General features: G+C 34.6%; 1 protein-coding gene across 1 annotated transcript in view; it reads right to left on the bottom strand.

Moving 5' to 3' along the window:
* The window catches only part of LOC116161554 (optomotor-blind protein-like), a 73013-nt gene that overhangs the window by 43363 nt on the left and 10975 nt on the right, over positions 1–18675 (bottom strand). The window contains exon 2 of the mRNA XM_031474943.1: positions 13045–14141. Coding sequence (XP_031330803.1) covers positions 13045–13532 — 488 coding nt within the window. The 5' untranslated portion in view covers positions 13533–14141. The remainder of the gene's footprint in view (positions 1–13044; positions 14142–18675) is intronic.

An 18675-nucleotide genomic window follows, 5' to 3' on the forward strand; every position in this document is an offset into this window, starting at 1 on the left:
TCAAGTTCAATAAATTTCATTAGCCGCCTTGTTCTTGATAAGGGAACGAACTATACACGGTAATTACCTAGGTCATATGTACCGCCCCCTAAAGATGTGTACAATAATATGGTGTAACACAATGTCTTCGTGCAGGAGAAGAACATCCAAGGATGACAAGTTTCGACTTCAGTCTTGGCATTCTTCCAGAAGATCGCGTTGTCAATACAATCGCTTTTTGCAGGAGAAGAATGAGTGAAAAGTTCGTATCCTTTGAGAGAGATAGAGATACAAGCGTTTTTGAACTGTTTAGAATAGAGGACTTCAAAAATTCTGGATGGAAGAAGAAATAATTTGGGACTAAGCCGCAGCATAAGGAAGAATCCCGCAAAGGAAGTGAAGAAAGCTATTGTAATAAGAATAAGATCTAAAAAATTGCCCGTGATCTTTTTTTATCTTGTAATTCGCGATCCTTCTTCGCGCAGAAGAAGAAACTTCAAGAAAGAACAAATTTCGACTTCAATCTGAGTCACGAGAAATTCTTCAAAAGTCCTCAGTAGAACAGCTGTCTTGTGTAAGAAAAAAATTGGGGGGAAAACCGCTTTTTACATTGAAGAAGCAATAGCAGCGTATAAAAAGAGTTCTGCAAAAGACGAATTTTAAGTGTGAAACTAAGGCCACAGCAGAAAGAAGAATCACATGCAAAGAAAAGGAAGAAAGTTATTGTATTCATCTCAAAATTTTCGTCTATTTTTTGAGAAGTTAATATTAAAATCGCCCACACAGTAAAAGTAAATAGGCCTACAATGTAAAATATCATATTCGAGTTTTTTTTGAAATGATGATAGCTTCTGTAACTTTTGAATTGATCGACGTACACAAGATTAAAAAATATTTTCAAAAAATCTTCGTAAACTGCATCAGGAAAATGTCACCTAACAGGCTTAAAATTTTTTGCCAAATAAGGAAAACGCCTGTAATTGGCGTGCTTGTACGTCGCAATTAATAATCATTCCCATTAATTATAAAACTATAGAAAAACCTGAACGGAATAAATTAATAACGCTTTGCAATAACTCAAAAATGGACAAATTGACTATTTCGTCATATTCGTGGGTTTGTCGCAATTTTTCGCAAGAGTATACGTCAAGGCAATGTGGTAATTCACTTTAATGATAGCTGGGTAATAAAAGTTTTATTTTTTTTAAGTGACCTATACCGCCTTTCCCAGCTCTATTCAAGGGAGATTTAACGATGTGATGCAAATTTTGTTAGCAAACTTAGGAATAAAGAAGCGATGCGGCTCGCTTTTGAACTGCAAATTAAAAAAAAATACTCACGACTTATCCTATCTTGGTTATGTTTTGCATTGGTTGGACCAATAGAAATTTAAATATTTTTGCATCGTGAAGTACTTTGGCCATTCGAATTAGATTCTTATTGAGTATTAATCACAGTTTTCATATTCGACTGCCTCCGTGTCAGACGTTAGCATTGCTTACGCAATATTTTATGTATCGCGCTATTCACTACCACTTTTGTTTGTGTTGTCTGTTACGGATTGGCAGAAAGCATCCTTTTTGAGCTCAAAAAGGCCGTTGCGATTTTTATTTCGTCGACTGCTTGATTACATACTGGTTTTCGATACAAACGAATTCTAATTATTAGATTTGCTTGATATTTAACGATTGTTTTGTCAAAATCTTGTGGATCCTTCTAATCACCCCTTTTCTGATGATTTTTAGCCATTTTTGGCAAATGCTTTCAGGATCTTTCTAAAACCATCACAATTCCTAAAGTCCCAATATCGCTTCAAGATCCTATGAAGATCTTATGAAGATCTAAAAATACTCTCCAGATTTCCTAAGAAGTTTTCTAATGATATTCTTTCCTCCTAGGGTTTTCCTGTGAAACTGTTCTCCAGATTTTGTACCGGATTTATCAAGATGCTCAACATTTCCACTATTCTAATTTTTGACATTCTCTAGGATCTTCAAAATAGCCTTAAAAAGACTCTTCAAGAAAACCTTTGGGAGATATTTAAAAAGATCATACGATCTTGAGATTAGAGAACATTGTGATGGGTTTGTGAGAGTTATAAATGTAAATGACCAAAATTTCACCAATTAGTTCCTTGACCTATTACTCAAAACACAGACACAGACAGACGAACGGGCCGAAAAAGAACCGAAAAATCAAGAATTAAATGCAGCAAACGGCAGATTCTTAGGTAAACTAAATGTCATTTTTTTGAAATTCCAATTGTCATTTTTGATTTTTTTAAATTCCGTAAGCCAATTGTAAAAATTCCATTTTTTGGAAAATCTCATTAAGAAAGACACTTTTCACACAGTAAATTTGACTAATAGGTACAATTTTCTGTCTTTCTTTAATTATCAAAAGTGGTAAAAAAATAAATGCTCATTTTTCTGTTCACCCTGTAGGTAAGCCAAATTAAGAAACGCAAATTCCTTTGAAATTTTGAGAGACAATTTTCTATTCTTCCTTAATGTTTAAATGTAGTAAACCAGCTGTAGGTAAATGTAGAATATGGACTCAATCAAAGACGCAAGAGCGAGATATAGAGAGCTCGACGTGTAGATAAATTAAATGCAATTTTTTTTCAAAATTCCGATTGCCAATTTTTTTGGAAAATCTTATTGAGACATAGTTTGACCCGAAAATTTCGACTGATTGTCATGTTTTAATTTTTTCGTGCCGTACGGAAATTGAAAAAGTGGATTTTTTTAAAATCCTATTATTGAGACACTTTTCCAATTTTCCTTCCTTAATTTTTAACGGTAAGTTAGTTGTAAAACTGAAGACTGCAATACGAACTAAATCGAAAAAACAAAAGCGAAGCGGCATCAGGGCCGTACCCAGCCATTATCTACCCCGAGGAAGGGCAGAGAAAATCTGTGAAAGGGCAAACCATTTTTCATCGAAAGGAATTTGTTTCTACAAACTATAACTTTCCTGTTTTGTATTTCATGGTATTCTAATTACCATAATCCTGCTCCTCGCCCCCTTATCAAAATCGGGGGGTTGGGGAGGGGAGTTGGTTTTATCCTTCGTGGTACTCTAATGGAAAGAATTAATTTCTGCCAACCACAGTCCTCCTTCCAGACCCCTTATTCTGATCGGTGGTAATTCCTCATATCTGAAGAGTCGAGTGTCGGCAGAGGGTACTCTCAACAGGCGGTTGGAACATCTGGACGAGACATATGGAGTGAACGACGTTTAGATAAAAGAAATAAATGCTAATTTTTCTATCTTTTTTTTAATTTTCGAAGAAACCGTAAAAGCAGATTGTAGCACTGATTAAATCGAAAAGTCAAGAATTAAATGCACGAAATAGTCGATTCCAAGATAAATTAAATGCTGTTTTTTGAAATTTCGACATTTCGACCACCAAGACAATTTTCTGTCCGTCCGTAATTTTGAGATTCTTTCCCCTTTTTAATTTTCAGGGGTAAGTTTCAGATTGCAACACGGACTTAATCGGAAAAGTAACAATTAATTGCACGAAATGCCTAATCTGTAGATCAATTAAATGCTATTGGTTTTAAATTCATTTTCTCATGGAATTTTCGAACGAGACAATTTTCTCTCCTTGCTTAATTTTCAGAGATACTGAAAATTAGGAACCTAGGAAGAATGGTCTCAATTGGAAATACAAAGATTTTGAATTTAATTTTTCTGCGAATCGGGCGTTTAATACGTTTAGTTTTCGCCTTTTCGTGCACTACCGCCTTTGCAAATTAGGAAATGGCAAAAAATCGGGATTTAAAGAAATAGCATTTAATTTATTTGGTTTATCGCATTTGAAAATTAAAAGAAAAGTATATAATTAGGAAATTAAGGAAAGATAGAAAATCTTCTGTCAAAATTTTAAAAAATCCCAATGCTTTATTTGGCTTGCCTACATAGGTACAAATTTAAAAATTAAAGAAAGTCAAGATATCGTCACAATTCGGAATTTCCAAAATATAGCATGTAATTTACCTACCTATTTACGAATCAGTCTATTTGAGCATTCAATGTTTCGCAATCTGTATTTAGAATTCGTTTACCGCATTTCAGAATTAAAAAAAGATAAAGTTTAGCATTTAATTTATCTACACGTCGATCGCTTCGTTTTTGGTTTTGCGATCTAGTCCGTATTGTAAACTTTGCAACTGATTTACCTCTCAAAATTAAGAAATCACAAAAAATTCGGTTTAAAAATTGTTTCCGTAGAATTAATAATGCACTTCCTCAAATTGGCTTACAGAATTAAAAAAATAAGCAAATGTGTCAATCGGAATCTCAAAAAAATAGCGTATAATTTATCTACGATCGACTGTTTGGTGCATTTAATTCTTGCCTTTTCGATTTAGTCCGTATAGCGATCTGCATTGACATTTGGTTTACTTACGGCATTTGAAAATGAAGAAAAGTCAGAAAAATTGGCATTTAATTTATCTACAGGTCGACCGCTTCGCTTTTGTTTTTGTTCAATTTTACAACTGAAGCTCTCAAAATTAAGAAAGGACAGAAAATGGTTCCGGTCGAAAATTCGGCGAAAAGAACTGTCTCTGCAATTGGCTTACGGAATTAAAAAATTAAAAAATGACAAGTTCTTGCCTCCATCGGCTTTTTGGTGTATTTAATTCATGTCTTTCTGACTTAGGCCCCTTAGGTCGTGTTGCAATTTACATTTAGAATGTGTTTTCCGCATTTGAAAAATAAGAAATATTAGCATTTAATTTATCTACACGTTCGGCCCCTTCGCTTTTGTTTTTTTTTGTATATTTAGTCCGTAATCTTCCATTTTACAAATGATTTACTTCTCAAAATTAAGGAAGAACAGAAAATTGTCTCGGTTGTCAAAATATTGCCTCAATCGGAATTTTAAACAAAACGGCAAAAGAAGCATTTAATTTATCTACGAATCGGCCGTTTGGTGCATTTAATTCTTGCCTTTTCGACTGAGTCAGTGTCAGTTTAATATATAGGTAATAGAATGTCATTTGCAACGCGAATTAAATGCAAAAAACTGCCGATTCGTAGACAAATTAAATGTCAATTTTTTGTAATTACAACAGATGCTTAAATTTCTCCGATTCTTTAATTTTCATGTGCCTTAAAGCAATTGAAAGAGTGCAATATGCAACACGAATTAGGTATATCAAAGCAGCATAAATTTGCCGATTCGTAAACAAATTAAATGTCAATTCCAACTGAGATAATTTTTCTTCTGATTGCTTAATTTTCAACTGCCTTAAACAATGCAATTCTTAAAACGAATTAAATCGAAAAAGCGAAAATTAAATGCATAAAACTGTCCACTCGTGAACAAATTAAATGCCAATTGTTTATACCTAATTCCAACTGAGAGATAACTCTTTGCTCATTCCTTAATTTTGAAGTGCCTTAAACCATATGACAAAATTCAATTCGTAATAAATTAAATCGAAAATTAAATGCACAAAACTGCTGATTCAAAGGCAAATTAAATCCTAATTTTTGTAGTTCCATCAAGTGAGACTATTTTTCTTAATTTTCAAGTGACTTAAAGCAATAGAGAGATAATGCAATTCGCAACACAATTTTTCTGTCTTTTTAATTTTCGAAGAAACCGTAAAAGCAGATTGTAGCACTGATTAAATCGAAAAGTCAAGAATTAAATGCACGATTCCAAGATAAATTAAATGCTGTTTTTTGAAATTTCGACATTTCGACCACCAAGACAATTTTCTGTCCGTCCGTAATTTTGAGATTCTTTCCCCTTTTTAATGTTCAGGGGTAAGTTTCAGATTGCAACACGGACTTAATCGGAAAAGTAACAATTAATTGCACGAAATGCCTAATCTGTAGATTAATTAAATGCTATTGGTTTTAAATTCATTTTCTCATGGAATTTTCGAACGAGACAATTTTCTCTCCTTGCTTAATTTTCAGAGATAAATCGAAAAAACAAAAGCGAAGCCATACAGCGGTCGACGTGTACTGTAGATAAACTAAATGCTAATTTTTCTATCTTTTTTAATTTTCAAATGCGGTAAACGAATTCTAAATGCAGAATGCAACACATCTTAACTCGAAAAGGCAAGAATTAAATGCAAGTGTAAAAGCAAACTGCAACACTGACTAATTTAAAAAAAGAATTAAACGCACTAAACGGCCGAGTACCTACCTAGTAGATAAATTAAATGCTATTTTTTCTAAATTCTGATTCTGCTAATATTTTGACATTCTTTAAGTCCATAACACAAGAGGGAAACGGATAGAGCTCGATGTAGATAAATTAAATGCTAATTTTTCGTTTTTCGTGTTTCAAATTATAATAATAATTGAATCTCGAGTTGAATCTATTTCAGTTTAAAATATTTCTTTTAGCATTGGCAATGGCAATACAAATTTGGGACCAGCGACAGATTGATTGGATTATTTAATTGTCAGTAACTAAGATTTTTTAATTTAATTGTCTGTCGAACGCCTGTGTGCGTGGAATTCTTTCCTTTACGTGTTGCGGAATGATTTGTCTTTATCAATTAATTAGTTGGATGTTCAATCGAACTCAATGCGCGACACAGATAGAGTTTTCATATCGGATTTTTCTATTTGTGTCCAACAGTTGTGTCAGGTGGTAAGCGTAGTTAATTCTTTGGACCTTGTCCAGGCTACTGTGTCTACCAATTTACTAATTTCAGTTGACATTAAGATCTTTCATTGTGCCAGGAGCAGGAAGTCTACGAGGAAAATACACACAGCAATATTTAAGTACAGGGTGTTACAAATCACACGAGTATTTATTTTCATATGAAATTTCAGTGTGATTTAATAAGGTAAATCAAAGTTTCTTAGATGACTATGAATAACCTTCTGGCATGCAATATTAATAAGAATCTGCTCTTCTAGTTATATAGGGTGGTCGCATTTATTGAGCTAAACTGGAAACGAACTTTATTTTGGAACGCCTTCTATTAATTTTAAAGTGTTCTGTGACGTATGATCGTTAATACCCGTAAAAAATTAACCCCATATGTTATAAGATTTTTCTAGCAGACACTCCTCACATTATATTCTCCTGATACAACATTTGGAAAAGCTTATATACGCAAATGAGCGCTCTTCTTTAGCATAGAAAAGAAGAGCTCCTCATAGACTGTTTCTCTGAGAGGCAAACAAGTTTTCCAACAGATGTACTCCGCCTATTTGGAGCCGAAACACCTCTTCGCACGTTATACATGAAAAGGAAACTGATACAATTTTCTGTCTTTCTTTAATTTTCAATTTCGGTAAACCAACTGAAGTGCGGACTGCTCTAGATCGAAAAAACAAGAGCGAAATGAATTATACAGTGTCAAAAATGCAAGAATTAAATGCACCAATCGGCCGAGTCGTATAGATAAATTAAATGCTATTATTTGGAAATTCCGATTGAGACTAACTTGACATTCTTTAATTTTTAAAATCATGAAATTTTGACAGAGACAATTTTCTATCCGAGTCTTCTCGAATGTTCTCGAACAAATCATGTCATACCTATTTCCGGGAAAAATTGCGTCACATCCGCCTTCGTTCTTTATCACCGATGATGAATCGTTCATGGTGGCTCGATGTCTATTGGGATTTCTGGAATATTCACTACAATATCTAATATTTTTATGGAAGCCCCGATTGTGATAGTATTTGGACATTTTTTTTAAATTTTTAAATCCCGCCAATTGTAGATAAGTGCCATAAGTATGCAATAAGCCAAATATAAATGCAGAACACGAACTAAATCGAAAAGAGTAAAATGGATAGAGTGGCCGACGTTTAGATAAAAAAAATCTTTAATTTTTAAATCCTATAGATACATTTACCATAATGAAGAAATTCAATTTGAAATTATGAAAGAACAATTTTCTATCCTTCCTTAATTTTTAGATGCGTAATAAACTAACTGTAGGTAAATGTAGATTGCAATATGGACTAGGTAAAGAAAAAACGCAAGAGCGAGAGAACGCCCGACGCGACGTGTAGATAAATTAAATGCTACTTTTGCCGTTTTGTTTAAAATTCCAATTGCGGCAATATTTTAACAACCGAGACAATTTTCTGTCCTTCCTTAATTTTGAGAAGTAAATCAGTTGTAAAATTGAAGATTACGGACTAAATATACTTACAACAAAAAAAACAAAAGCGAAGCGGCCGACGTGTAGATAAATTACCTAAACGCTAATTATTTCTTATTTTTCAAATGCGGAAAACACATTCTAAATGTAAATTGCAACACGACCTAAGGGGCCTAAGTCAGAAAGACATGAATTAAATACACCAAAAAGCCGATTGAGGCAAGAATTTGTCATTTTTTAATTTTTTAATTCCGTAAGCCAATTGCAGAGACAGTTCTTTTCGCCGAATTTTCGACCGGAACCATTTTCTGTCCTTTCTTAATTTTGAGTGCTTCAGTTGTAAAATTGAACAAAAACAAAAGCGAAGCGGTTGGCTTGTAGATAAATTAAATGCTAATTTTTCTGACTTTTCTTAATTTTCAAATGCCGTAAGTAAACCAAATGTAAATGCAGACCGCATACATGGACTAAATCGAAAAAATAAGAATTAAATGCACCAAAAACAGTCGATCGTAGATAAATTAAATGCTATTTTTTGAGATTCCGATTGACACATTTTGTAATTTTTTAATTCCGTAAGCCAATTGCAGAGACAGTTCTTTTCGCCGAATTTTCGACCGGAACCATTTTCTGTCCTTTCTTAATTTTGAGTGCTTCAGTTGTAAAATTGAACAAAAACAAAAGCGAAGCGGTTGGCTTGTAGATAAATTAAATGCTAATTTTTCTGACTTTTCTTAATTTTCAAATGCCGTAAGTAAACCAAATGTAAATGCAGACCGCATACATGGACTAAATCGAAAAAATAAGAATTAAATGCACCAAAAACAGTCGATCGTAGATAAATTAAATGCTATTTTTTGAGATTCCGATTGACACATTTTGTCATTTTTTAATTCCGTAAGCCAATTGAGGAAGTGCATTCTTAATCCTACGGGGACAATTTTTAAACCGAATTTTCTGTAATTTCTTAATTTTGAGAGGTAAATCAGTTGCAAAGTTTACAATACGGACTAGATCGAAAAACCAAAAACGAAGCGATCGACGTGTAGATAAATTAAATGCTAAACTTTCTCTTTTTTTAATTTTCAAATGCGGTAAACGAATTCTAAATATACAAATTGCGAAACATTGAATGCTCCAAAAGACTGATTCGTAAATAGGTAGGTAAACTACATGCTATAATTTGAAAAATCGGAATCGTGACGATATTTTGACTTTCTTTAATTTTAAAATTTGTATGTAAGCCAAATAAAGGATTGGGATTTTTATTTTTCAAATTTTGACAAAGTTTTTTATCCTTACTTAAATTTCCTAATTATAGGTATATACTTTTCTTATAATTTTCAAATATTATAAACCAAATCTGTACTTAGATAAATTAAATGCTATTTCTTTAAATCTCGATTTTTTGCCATTTCCTAATTTTCAATGGCGGTAGTGCACGAAAAGACGTGAATTAAGTGCATTAAACACCCGATTCTTAGAAAAACTAAATTAAAATTCCTTGTATTTCCAATTGAGACCATTCTTCCTAGGTTCCTAATTTTCAGTAACGTAAAATATCTATAGAATGTCATTTGCAACGCGAATTAAATGCAAAAAACTGCCGATTCGTAGACAAATTAAATGCAAATTCCTTGTAATTCTTGAATTTTCAGAAAAAATCCAATTTGTAACACGAATTAAATCGAAAAATCAAGGATAAAATGCACGAAACTCCAATTCTTAGACAAATTAAATGTCAATTCTTTGTAATTCCAACATATGCTTAATTTTCTCCGATTCTTTAATTTTCATGCGCCTTAAAGCAATTGAAAGAATGCAATACGCACCACGAATTATATATCAAAGGAGCATAAATTTTCCGATTCGTAGACAAATTAAATGTCAATTTTAGATCATTCCAACTGAGATAATTTTTCTTCTGATTGCTTAATTTTTAAGTACCTTAAACAATGCAATTCTTAACACGAATTAAATCGAAAAAGCGAAAATTAAATGCACAAAACTGTCCACTCGTGAACAAATTAAATGCCAATTTTTTGTACCTCTTTTTTCATTCCTTAATTTTGGAGTGCCTTAAGTCATATGAAAAAATCCAATTTTTAACAAATTAAATCGAATATTAAATGCACAAAACTGCCGATTCGAAGACAAATTAAATGCAAATTTTTGCAGTTCCAGTGAGACCATTTTTCTTAATTTTTAAGTGACTTAAAGCAATAGAGAAATAATGCAATTCGCAACACAAAAATTAAATACACAAAACATCTGGTTCGTAGACAAATTAAATGCCAATTACCTATCTATAATTCCAAATGAGACAACTTTCCTCTGACTGCTTAATTTTCAAGCGCCTTAAACCAATCCAAAGAGTAGGTACAATTTTGCAACGCGAATTAAATCCTACAAGCAAAAAATGAAATGCACAAAAATGCCAATTCGAAATTAAATGCCAATTATTTATTTAATTTCAAACGTGATTTTTTGTAATTCCATCAAGTGAGACCATTTTTTTCCTGATTCCTTAATGTGCCTTAATTAAACCGTTTGAAAGAGTGCAATTCGTAACACGAATTAAATTGAAAAATCAGGAATTAAATGCACAAAACTGCCGATTCGCAGATAAATTAAATGACATTTTTTGTAATTTCAAGTGCAGAGACCATTTTTTCTGATTAGGTACTTAATTTTCAGGTGCCTTAAACCAATTGGAATAATGCAATACTTACACATTACATCAAAAAAGAAAGAATTAAATGCACAAAACTGCCGATTAGTAGGTGGAAGAATTCGTTGTACCTAATTCCAATTTATAGGTACCAAAGGAATTCTTCTCATTCTTTAATTTTCAAATGACCATTATTGATAAAATGCAAATTACAATGTGGGGTGAAATCCGAAAAGCAAGAATTGAATATGTAAAGCGACTGATTCGTAGATACATGAAATGTCAATTCCGTAATTACCTATAATTAAGACAATTTTCTACTCATTCCTTAATTTTCAAATGACATAAACCAATTGAAAAAAATGCAATTTGCAACGCGAGGTAAATTCGAAAAGCAAGAATTAAGTGCGTAAATTTATATGTACCTATAGGTAAATTAAATGCAAATTCTTTGTAAATCCAATTGGCGTAATTAATCCTCATTTTTAATTTTCAAATGTCGCAAAACCATTTCCCAATATGCAATTCCCAACACGATTTAAATCGAAAATGCCCAAAACGGCCGATTCGTCGATAAATTAAATGCAAATTTAATGTAATTCCAATTGAGGACCTTAATTTTTAAATGACCAATTAAAAAATTGCAATTTACAACGAAAATTAAATCCGAAAAGCCGGAATTAAATGCGTAAAGTGACCGATTCCTGGCAATTCTAATTGAGGCAACTTTTCCTTTCGTTCTTAATTTTCAAATGTCGTAAAGCAACTTGTAAAAATTAAGACTACGACACAGACCAAATCGAAAAAGCAAGAATAAACTGCAGGCAACGGTCGACGTGCTATTTTTTTAAATTAGGATTTAGGCAACTTCCCGAATTAAATGCCTATTCCTTTGAAATTCTGGTTGAGGCAATTTTTTATTCATAGGATATGCAGGTTTGTTGAATTTCTGTTTTTATAGAAAACCCAAGCATAATTCCTTAGCATTTTAGATCAACGTTTCCCTGGCGCCACTTCCTGTCCTGAATGAATGCCACACTTGGCCATCTATTCCTCAAGTATGACCTAAAGGCCTGTTGTTTGCGAAATAAGATGCATAAGACATTGTGGCGGAATTTCTGGGTATTTTTGGGAAAATAACGAGAAAGTAATTTTCTTTAATTTTCAAAGGTACAGATTGCACCGAAAAAGAAATAATTAAATGCCTACAACTGCAGGCGCTTATAAAGATAAATTAAATGCCATTTTTTGTAACTTCCGATTGAGACCATTTTTTACTAGTTTATGACGGCGATAGAAAAAAAACCCTGAATATGCCTACTTTCTAATTTACCTAAATGCAAGCAACGGCGAAAGGACTTGGGTGTCGGTAAATTAAATGCCATTTATTTTGGAAATTACGATTGGGATTGGATTGGGATTCTTTATTTGTTACCTACTGCACCTGTAGGACGCAGGACAAAATTTTACTGTGGAATATTCCGAGATCAAATGGCACTTTTTGAAATTAAATTCAAAACCATTATCTACTTCTTTGTGGGGATTTTTTTAATTTCCAGACCCTAAACCACATCAGACTACACCGAGGAATTAAATGCACAGAAAGGCAAACGTATATACACTTTCTTTATGATAGAACCAGAAGAAGAATATCTATGATGGAACACTTTAAATGTCAAACTAAATGCGTCAAAGATTCTGGTTATTTTAATTCTGTATTGGTAGGTAATGAACAAAACTGCGGCGGACCTCTACATCCTTCGGGAACACTGTTACGAATCCGTTGCGAAGAAACGGGAACTACACAAAAGCTGTGAAATTAAAGCCACAGGCGACATTATTGTCCGAAGTCGAAAACGGATTTTTTTAATTTTTAAAGTACACGAATTAAATGATAATTAAACTGTAGGCGTAAATTAATTAAATGCAGTTTTCCAATTCCACGAAATAACGGTCTCGTTCTTCATAGAAGATTAAGTGCTTGCAGTATCATTTCGAATTTTGAGTCACTATCACTTCCCGGTGATCGCGTTCTAAAATTAAATGCTGAGGATGTTGTGACTTTCACTCTCGATTACCTATTTTCCGAGGGAAAGCATTTCCTCGATAATTTTGGCTGAAGTATTTTCAAGATTTGACTTTGTTGGGAGAATTCCCGCTCCCTCAGAAAAAAATGTTTTTTTTTTTGGAAGAGGATTTTGGTGTTGCGGATTTCTCTGGACGCGGCGCGGCGCGTTATACGCTAGGCGTCTCGACCGTCGCTTAGTATAAAAATGGATTGAACTTTACCTGCCACTTTTCGTGATGACCATCTCCGTGCCGAGCTTGTGGAATTTCTCCCATAGGTCCTTGCCTTCGAGCGTCACCTTCGGGTCGTCGATGACGCCGTCCTCCTCCGGCTGGATCGCACGCAGCGGTCTGACCATCGCCGGGTGGTGGTTGTGAGCGGCGACCGCGGCCAGGACGACGTCCTCGGCGGTCGTGTACGGGTGACCGGTGAGCGGGTGGTGCGGGTGCGGGTGGTTGATCTTCGGGATGAGCGTGCCCGGGTAGCAGCCGTGCGGGTTCTGGCCGCCGAACGCGGCTAGCGCCGCCGCCGGGAAGTAGCCGGGCGCCGCCGGCGACGTGCTCGACGGCGTTGAGTTATTATTGGCGGCGGTCAGCAGGGAGCTAACGCTAAAGTCTGTTTGCCTCGGTAACTGCAGGAAGGGGTGGTAGGCCATCGTGCTTTTCACTTTGGTGTCCAAAGCCGTGTCGATCACCGTGTCGAAACGCATTTGTTTGGTATAATTTCAGCGGTAGCACCAAACCGCCACATCAAACGTCTAAAATTCAGTAACTCTCCCTTCACTTTTCCAAAGCGACGACATCGTCTTCGGCGACGCACAGCACAAAAATAGCACAAAAAACGCACAAACACAGTTCAGTTCATCACGCGCGCTTGTTCGAAGTTCGAAAGGGTGTCTTGCAAGATTTAGCCAACAATAGGGAAGCTTTTAAAGAGTGTGAACCTCGACACCTCTATTCCGCGGAAAGCGTAACCGAAGACTATAGAAGAAAGCTCTGGCGCCCAACACTCTGTGTGTTAATGACAGAGACGCTCTCCCATTGGCTCACTGGTGTCAGGACCGACGGCTCGGCCAATCACGGGGCGACATTCTCCCCACCCTTTTCACACTTGCGGTGGGCAGGAGTTAGCAGGTTATGCCTATGGAGGCGTTGCTAGGGCTTTTTGTGACGCCAACTTTGATGCTTTTTTTTTGTTTGGCTTATGTGGAGACATATTTCAGCCGGTTTTCCTCCTAAAGCTCCTTTTTCTACCCCTTATACTGCTGTTGCTCTTCCTTGGATCTTTTCGATTTCCCTCGTTATAGAATTACTTTTACCTTTTTATACAATATTTCAGGATTTAAGAGATAAAGTATATACTTAGGTACATATTAAGTGAGGTTAAAGGTGAACACGCATTCCGAAATGGATGTCGCTTTCGACGGGGTGGGGGGTTTGTGCGATTATTGGGATTAATACGGAAAATAATCAAGTGCATTTATTTGTGTTGATTTTGTGCGCGGAAAAGGGTGCATAGCGACGCCCTCTTTTGTGTGCAAAGTTCGGTACAATATTGACTTTTCAGCTTGAAATCGAATTAGCGGCGGTGGTTGACTTAAAACTTTTAATTAAAATTTAAACAAACGCTTCGATTGCGGAATCCCTCCGAAACGCATTTCACCCGCGCTGCGAAATAAACACAATGGGTGCATATGTGGCATTAGCCGTAATTGCAAATGCATTAATTAACTCTCGATGGTTGTCATTGTGTGCTCGGTATTCGATGCGATGCATTGTAATTTGACTTGTATATTTACCAAAATCAAATCGGTGTTCCGCAAGGATCTATTCTGGGACCCATCCAGTGGTATTGTTTAAAATTCTTTTTTCATGTACACTCTTCATGCCACAAATCTCAAAATTGTGTCTTTAGAACAAAGATGATAGATTACCTAGGTATACCTAGGCGCTCCAACAGTGCGTCGCTCATATCTCGTAAAAAATATAACCTTTTGTGCAAATATCAACTAAGTATAGGTAGATGGTTTGCCAATCTATCGAAATTATTTTTGAATGTACACGGTGTCTCATTTTTACGGTGCTAATAAATAACTGATTTCTTTAAATAGAACACCCTGTATATTTTCAATTGTTTCGATGTCATTTATTAACCTTTAGTACATTGAAACCTATTCACTCTGCCATTCTATTAATTTTTTTTTAAATAATACCACATAGTTTTTTGAAATTAAGAAATGAATTTGAGTAATAATGTTAGTCCGAGTATAGGTATAGAAAGCAACAATTTGATAATAACAAAGTTTAGGTACCTAACCAGCTATTTACTGCATAGTGTAGGTATTCCCTATTTCGTAGTAGCACCTAGATATAATATTAATTAAAAAGGGAAAAGATGAACTACGAAATAGCGACAACACTTGCAGTTCAAAAGTTATGGACAAAAAACCAATTTCGACAAAAAATTCAAAGGGCTGTAACTTTTGATCTAGTAGTCCGATCTTGAAACTGTTTGAAATTATGGATTCTACAGGCCACATTCTATAAGAAAACATTTTTTCCGCGGTCGATCTGAGCCAATTTTTTTTTCGGGGCAAAAAAGGCAGTGTATAACCTCCCTTTTTTACCAAAAATCGACTGCACCAAAATTTATCGCCGGGAAAAAACTTTTTCTTACTAATTTGGGTGCGTAGAATCCAAAACGATTCGTACTTTTTCGATTAGACGTCTCAATCAAATGCAGTAAATAATTAATTTGTGACACTTGTTTACTTTCGGGCATTCTTTTGTTTTTATCACAGCCTACTCCGGTGCATAAGTACCTAGGTATATAATAATTGTGGGTAATTCAATAATGTGTAGGTACCTATAATATAGGCACTGAAAAATATTAAATAACCTCAAAATCTACGTTTAGACACGGCATCCCTTATAAAAGATGAAGAGAACACAAAAGACTGTAGGTATACCTATCGAATAAAGAAATAAAATACCTCGTAAAATACCTATAGCTAAAATAACTAAACATGTACCTAGGTATTTATAGTGTAGGTATGTACTGTTGTGAAAAATATTGAATAACCTAACAGCTACAAGGTTTAGACACATCAGGACGTCCCTTATAAAATTTGAAAAGAAGCGAAAAAGAAATTGTTATGAAATTCCAGGTGAAATTCAGAAAATTTCAATCTGAACACCCTGTATCACTAAATCATTATCGAAGTGTTGCGCTTTGTTCGGATTAACATTATGGCTCAAATTTAATAATTTATATTAACTTCAAAAAACAATGTCACTATACGATTCATAAAAGGACCTATAATATTAAAATACATATATTAATCATTGACAAAAAATCTCAAAAAGTGAATACTTATAGATTTCGAATGACCGACACAACTGAAAATATACAGATTGTTCTATTTAAGATATTAATTGACACCGTAAAAGTGAGACACCCTGTACATTCAAAAATAATTTGTCTCCAAAATACAAATTTGAGACTCTTCAATGATAGGTAGCTATAAATTACCTAGGTAGTGTTGCGAATTGTTTCGAAATTTAAAATTTGAAGTTCCGACACCCGAAATTCCACAAAAAAAAAAACGAATTGATATGACCCCTATGCGCTTCGATATACGTTTCAGTATATATACCTACCTAAGCCCATACCTATTACCCTTATTGCACCTTTTACGCTCAAAATGTGAAACCGGAGCAGTTTCAAATAAGTTTTTCTAATGCCTCAACTCCAAATCCCAAGTTTGTAAATGGTGGTTCTCAAAATGTTCACTAAAACTTATTCTTGCAACTATATTTTACCAACATTTGAATTGCCCAACTCTTTAAAATTAATGCATTAAATTCCATCAAACTACAAGTTCATGAAGGCAACAAAATAAAGTGACGAACTCCATTGAGTTTGTGCCTCGTTCGGCAATCGAAGGGATGAGGGGGGGAGAGGGGTAATATAAAACAATACCGACTTTATGGTTCAGTGGTAGAGCGTTGGACTGTAAATCTAGAGGTCTGGTGTTCGAACCTGGGTTGAGGTGAATTTTTCATCTGCGTCATCAGAGATGGAAATTGCCTTAGACGAATTTCGAGCATTCTGCCGGGTACTCCGAATTAGGTTTTCCTGCAGTTTTCCTAATTCGTAAGGTAAATACCGGCGAGTAGTACCTATAGAACAACTTAAGACCTTCTGCAGAGGCATCTCTAAAAAGCATTATGCGGGTCACTCTGTAATTGGGCGCAAGCCTTTTGAGGGCCCAGAACAAGAAAGGGATAATAAATAAATAAATAAATAAATAAATAAATAAATAAATAAATAAATAATTAAATAAATAAATAAATAAATAAATAAATAAATAAATAAATAAATAAATAAATAAATAAATAAATAAATAAATAAATAAATAAATAAAACAAGGAATCTAATCTTTAAAATTAATTAAAGAAATTCCATCACAACAAAATAAAGTGACGAACCCCTACTAAAGATGAGTTTGGATCAAGTTTGTGCCGAACTCGCCTTCGGCTCGCTCGGCAACCTTTGGGAGGAAGGGGAGTAACATAAAGTAAGGAATCTAATCTTTAAAGTTAATTAATGAAATTCCATCAAATTACAACTTCATTAAGACAAAAAAATAAAGTGATAAACCCTACTCGGGGTGAGTTTAGGTAAAGTTTGTACCGCACTCGCCTTCGGTGCGCGCGACAATCGTGGGGGGAGGGAGGGGGTAATATAAAACTCTATTCTTTTAAATTATAATGCATGAAATTCCATCAAATTACAACCTTATGAAGGAACAAAATAAAGTGACAATCCCTACTAAGGGTCAGTTTGTGCCGAACTCGCCTGCGGCTCGCTCGGCAATCGTGGGGGGGGGGGGGGGGGGGATGACGGGTAATAATAAACAAGGAATCTAATCTTTAAACTTAATAGATGAAATTCCATCTAATTACAAGTTCATAGAGGCAACAAAATAAAGTGACGAACCCTACTAAAGGTGAGTTTGGGTAAAATTTGTGACGATCGGCAATCGTGGGGAGGGGGGGGGAAAGACTGCACGAAAGTACCTAAGTGTCGCAAATTAATTAGGTACCTACCTATTTACTGCAAGTGTAAGGTATTCCCTATTTCGTAGTAGCACCTAGATATAATATTAATTAAAAAGGGAAAAGATGAACTACGAAATAGAGACAACACTTGCAGTTCAAAAGTTATGGGCAAAAAACCAATTTCGACAAAAAATTCAAAGGGCTGTGACTTTTGATCTAGTAGTCCGATCTTGGAACTGTTTGAAATTATGGATTCTACATGCCACATTCTATAAGAAAATATTTTTTTCCGGTCGATCTGTGACAATTTTTTTTTCGGATAATAAATAAATAAATAAACAAATAAATAAATAAATAAACAAATAAATAAATAAATAAATAAATAAATAAATAAATAAATAAATAAAACAAGGAATCTAATCTTTAAAATTAATTAAGGGAATTCTATCAAATTACAAGTTCATGGAGGCAACAAAATAAAGTGACGAACCCTACTGAAGAGGAGTTTGTGCCTTGTTCGGCAATCAAAAGAGAGGGGGGGGGGGGTGATATAAAACAAGGAATTCAATCTTTACAATTAATGTATTGAATTCCATCAAATTACAACTTTATGAAGACAAGTTACGAACCCTACTAATGGTGAGTTTGAGTCAAGTTTGTTGGGGTGGGGTGGGAGGGGGATAGGGGGAAGAGGAATAATATTAAACAAGGAATCCAATCTTCAAACTTAGTGCATGAAATTCCATCAAATTACAAGTTCATGGAGATGGAGGCAACAAAGAAAGTGAT

Source organism: Photinus pyralis, unplaced genomic scaffold (assembly GCF_008802855.1).
Source record: "Photinus pyralis isolate 1611_PpyrPB1 unplaced genomic scaffold, Ppyr1.3 Ppyr1.4_LG10, whole genome shotgun sequence".
In the NCBI taxonomy this organism is placed as follows: Eukaryota; Metazoa; Arthropoda; class Insecta; order Coleoptera; family Lampyridae; genus Photinus; species Photinus pyralis.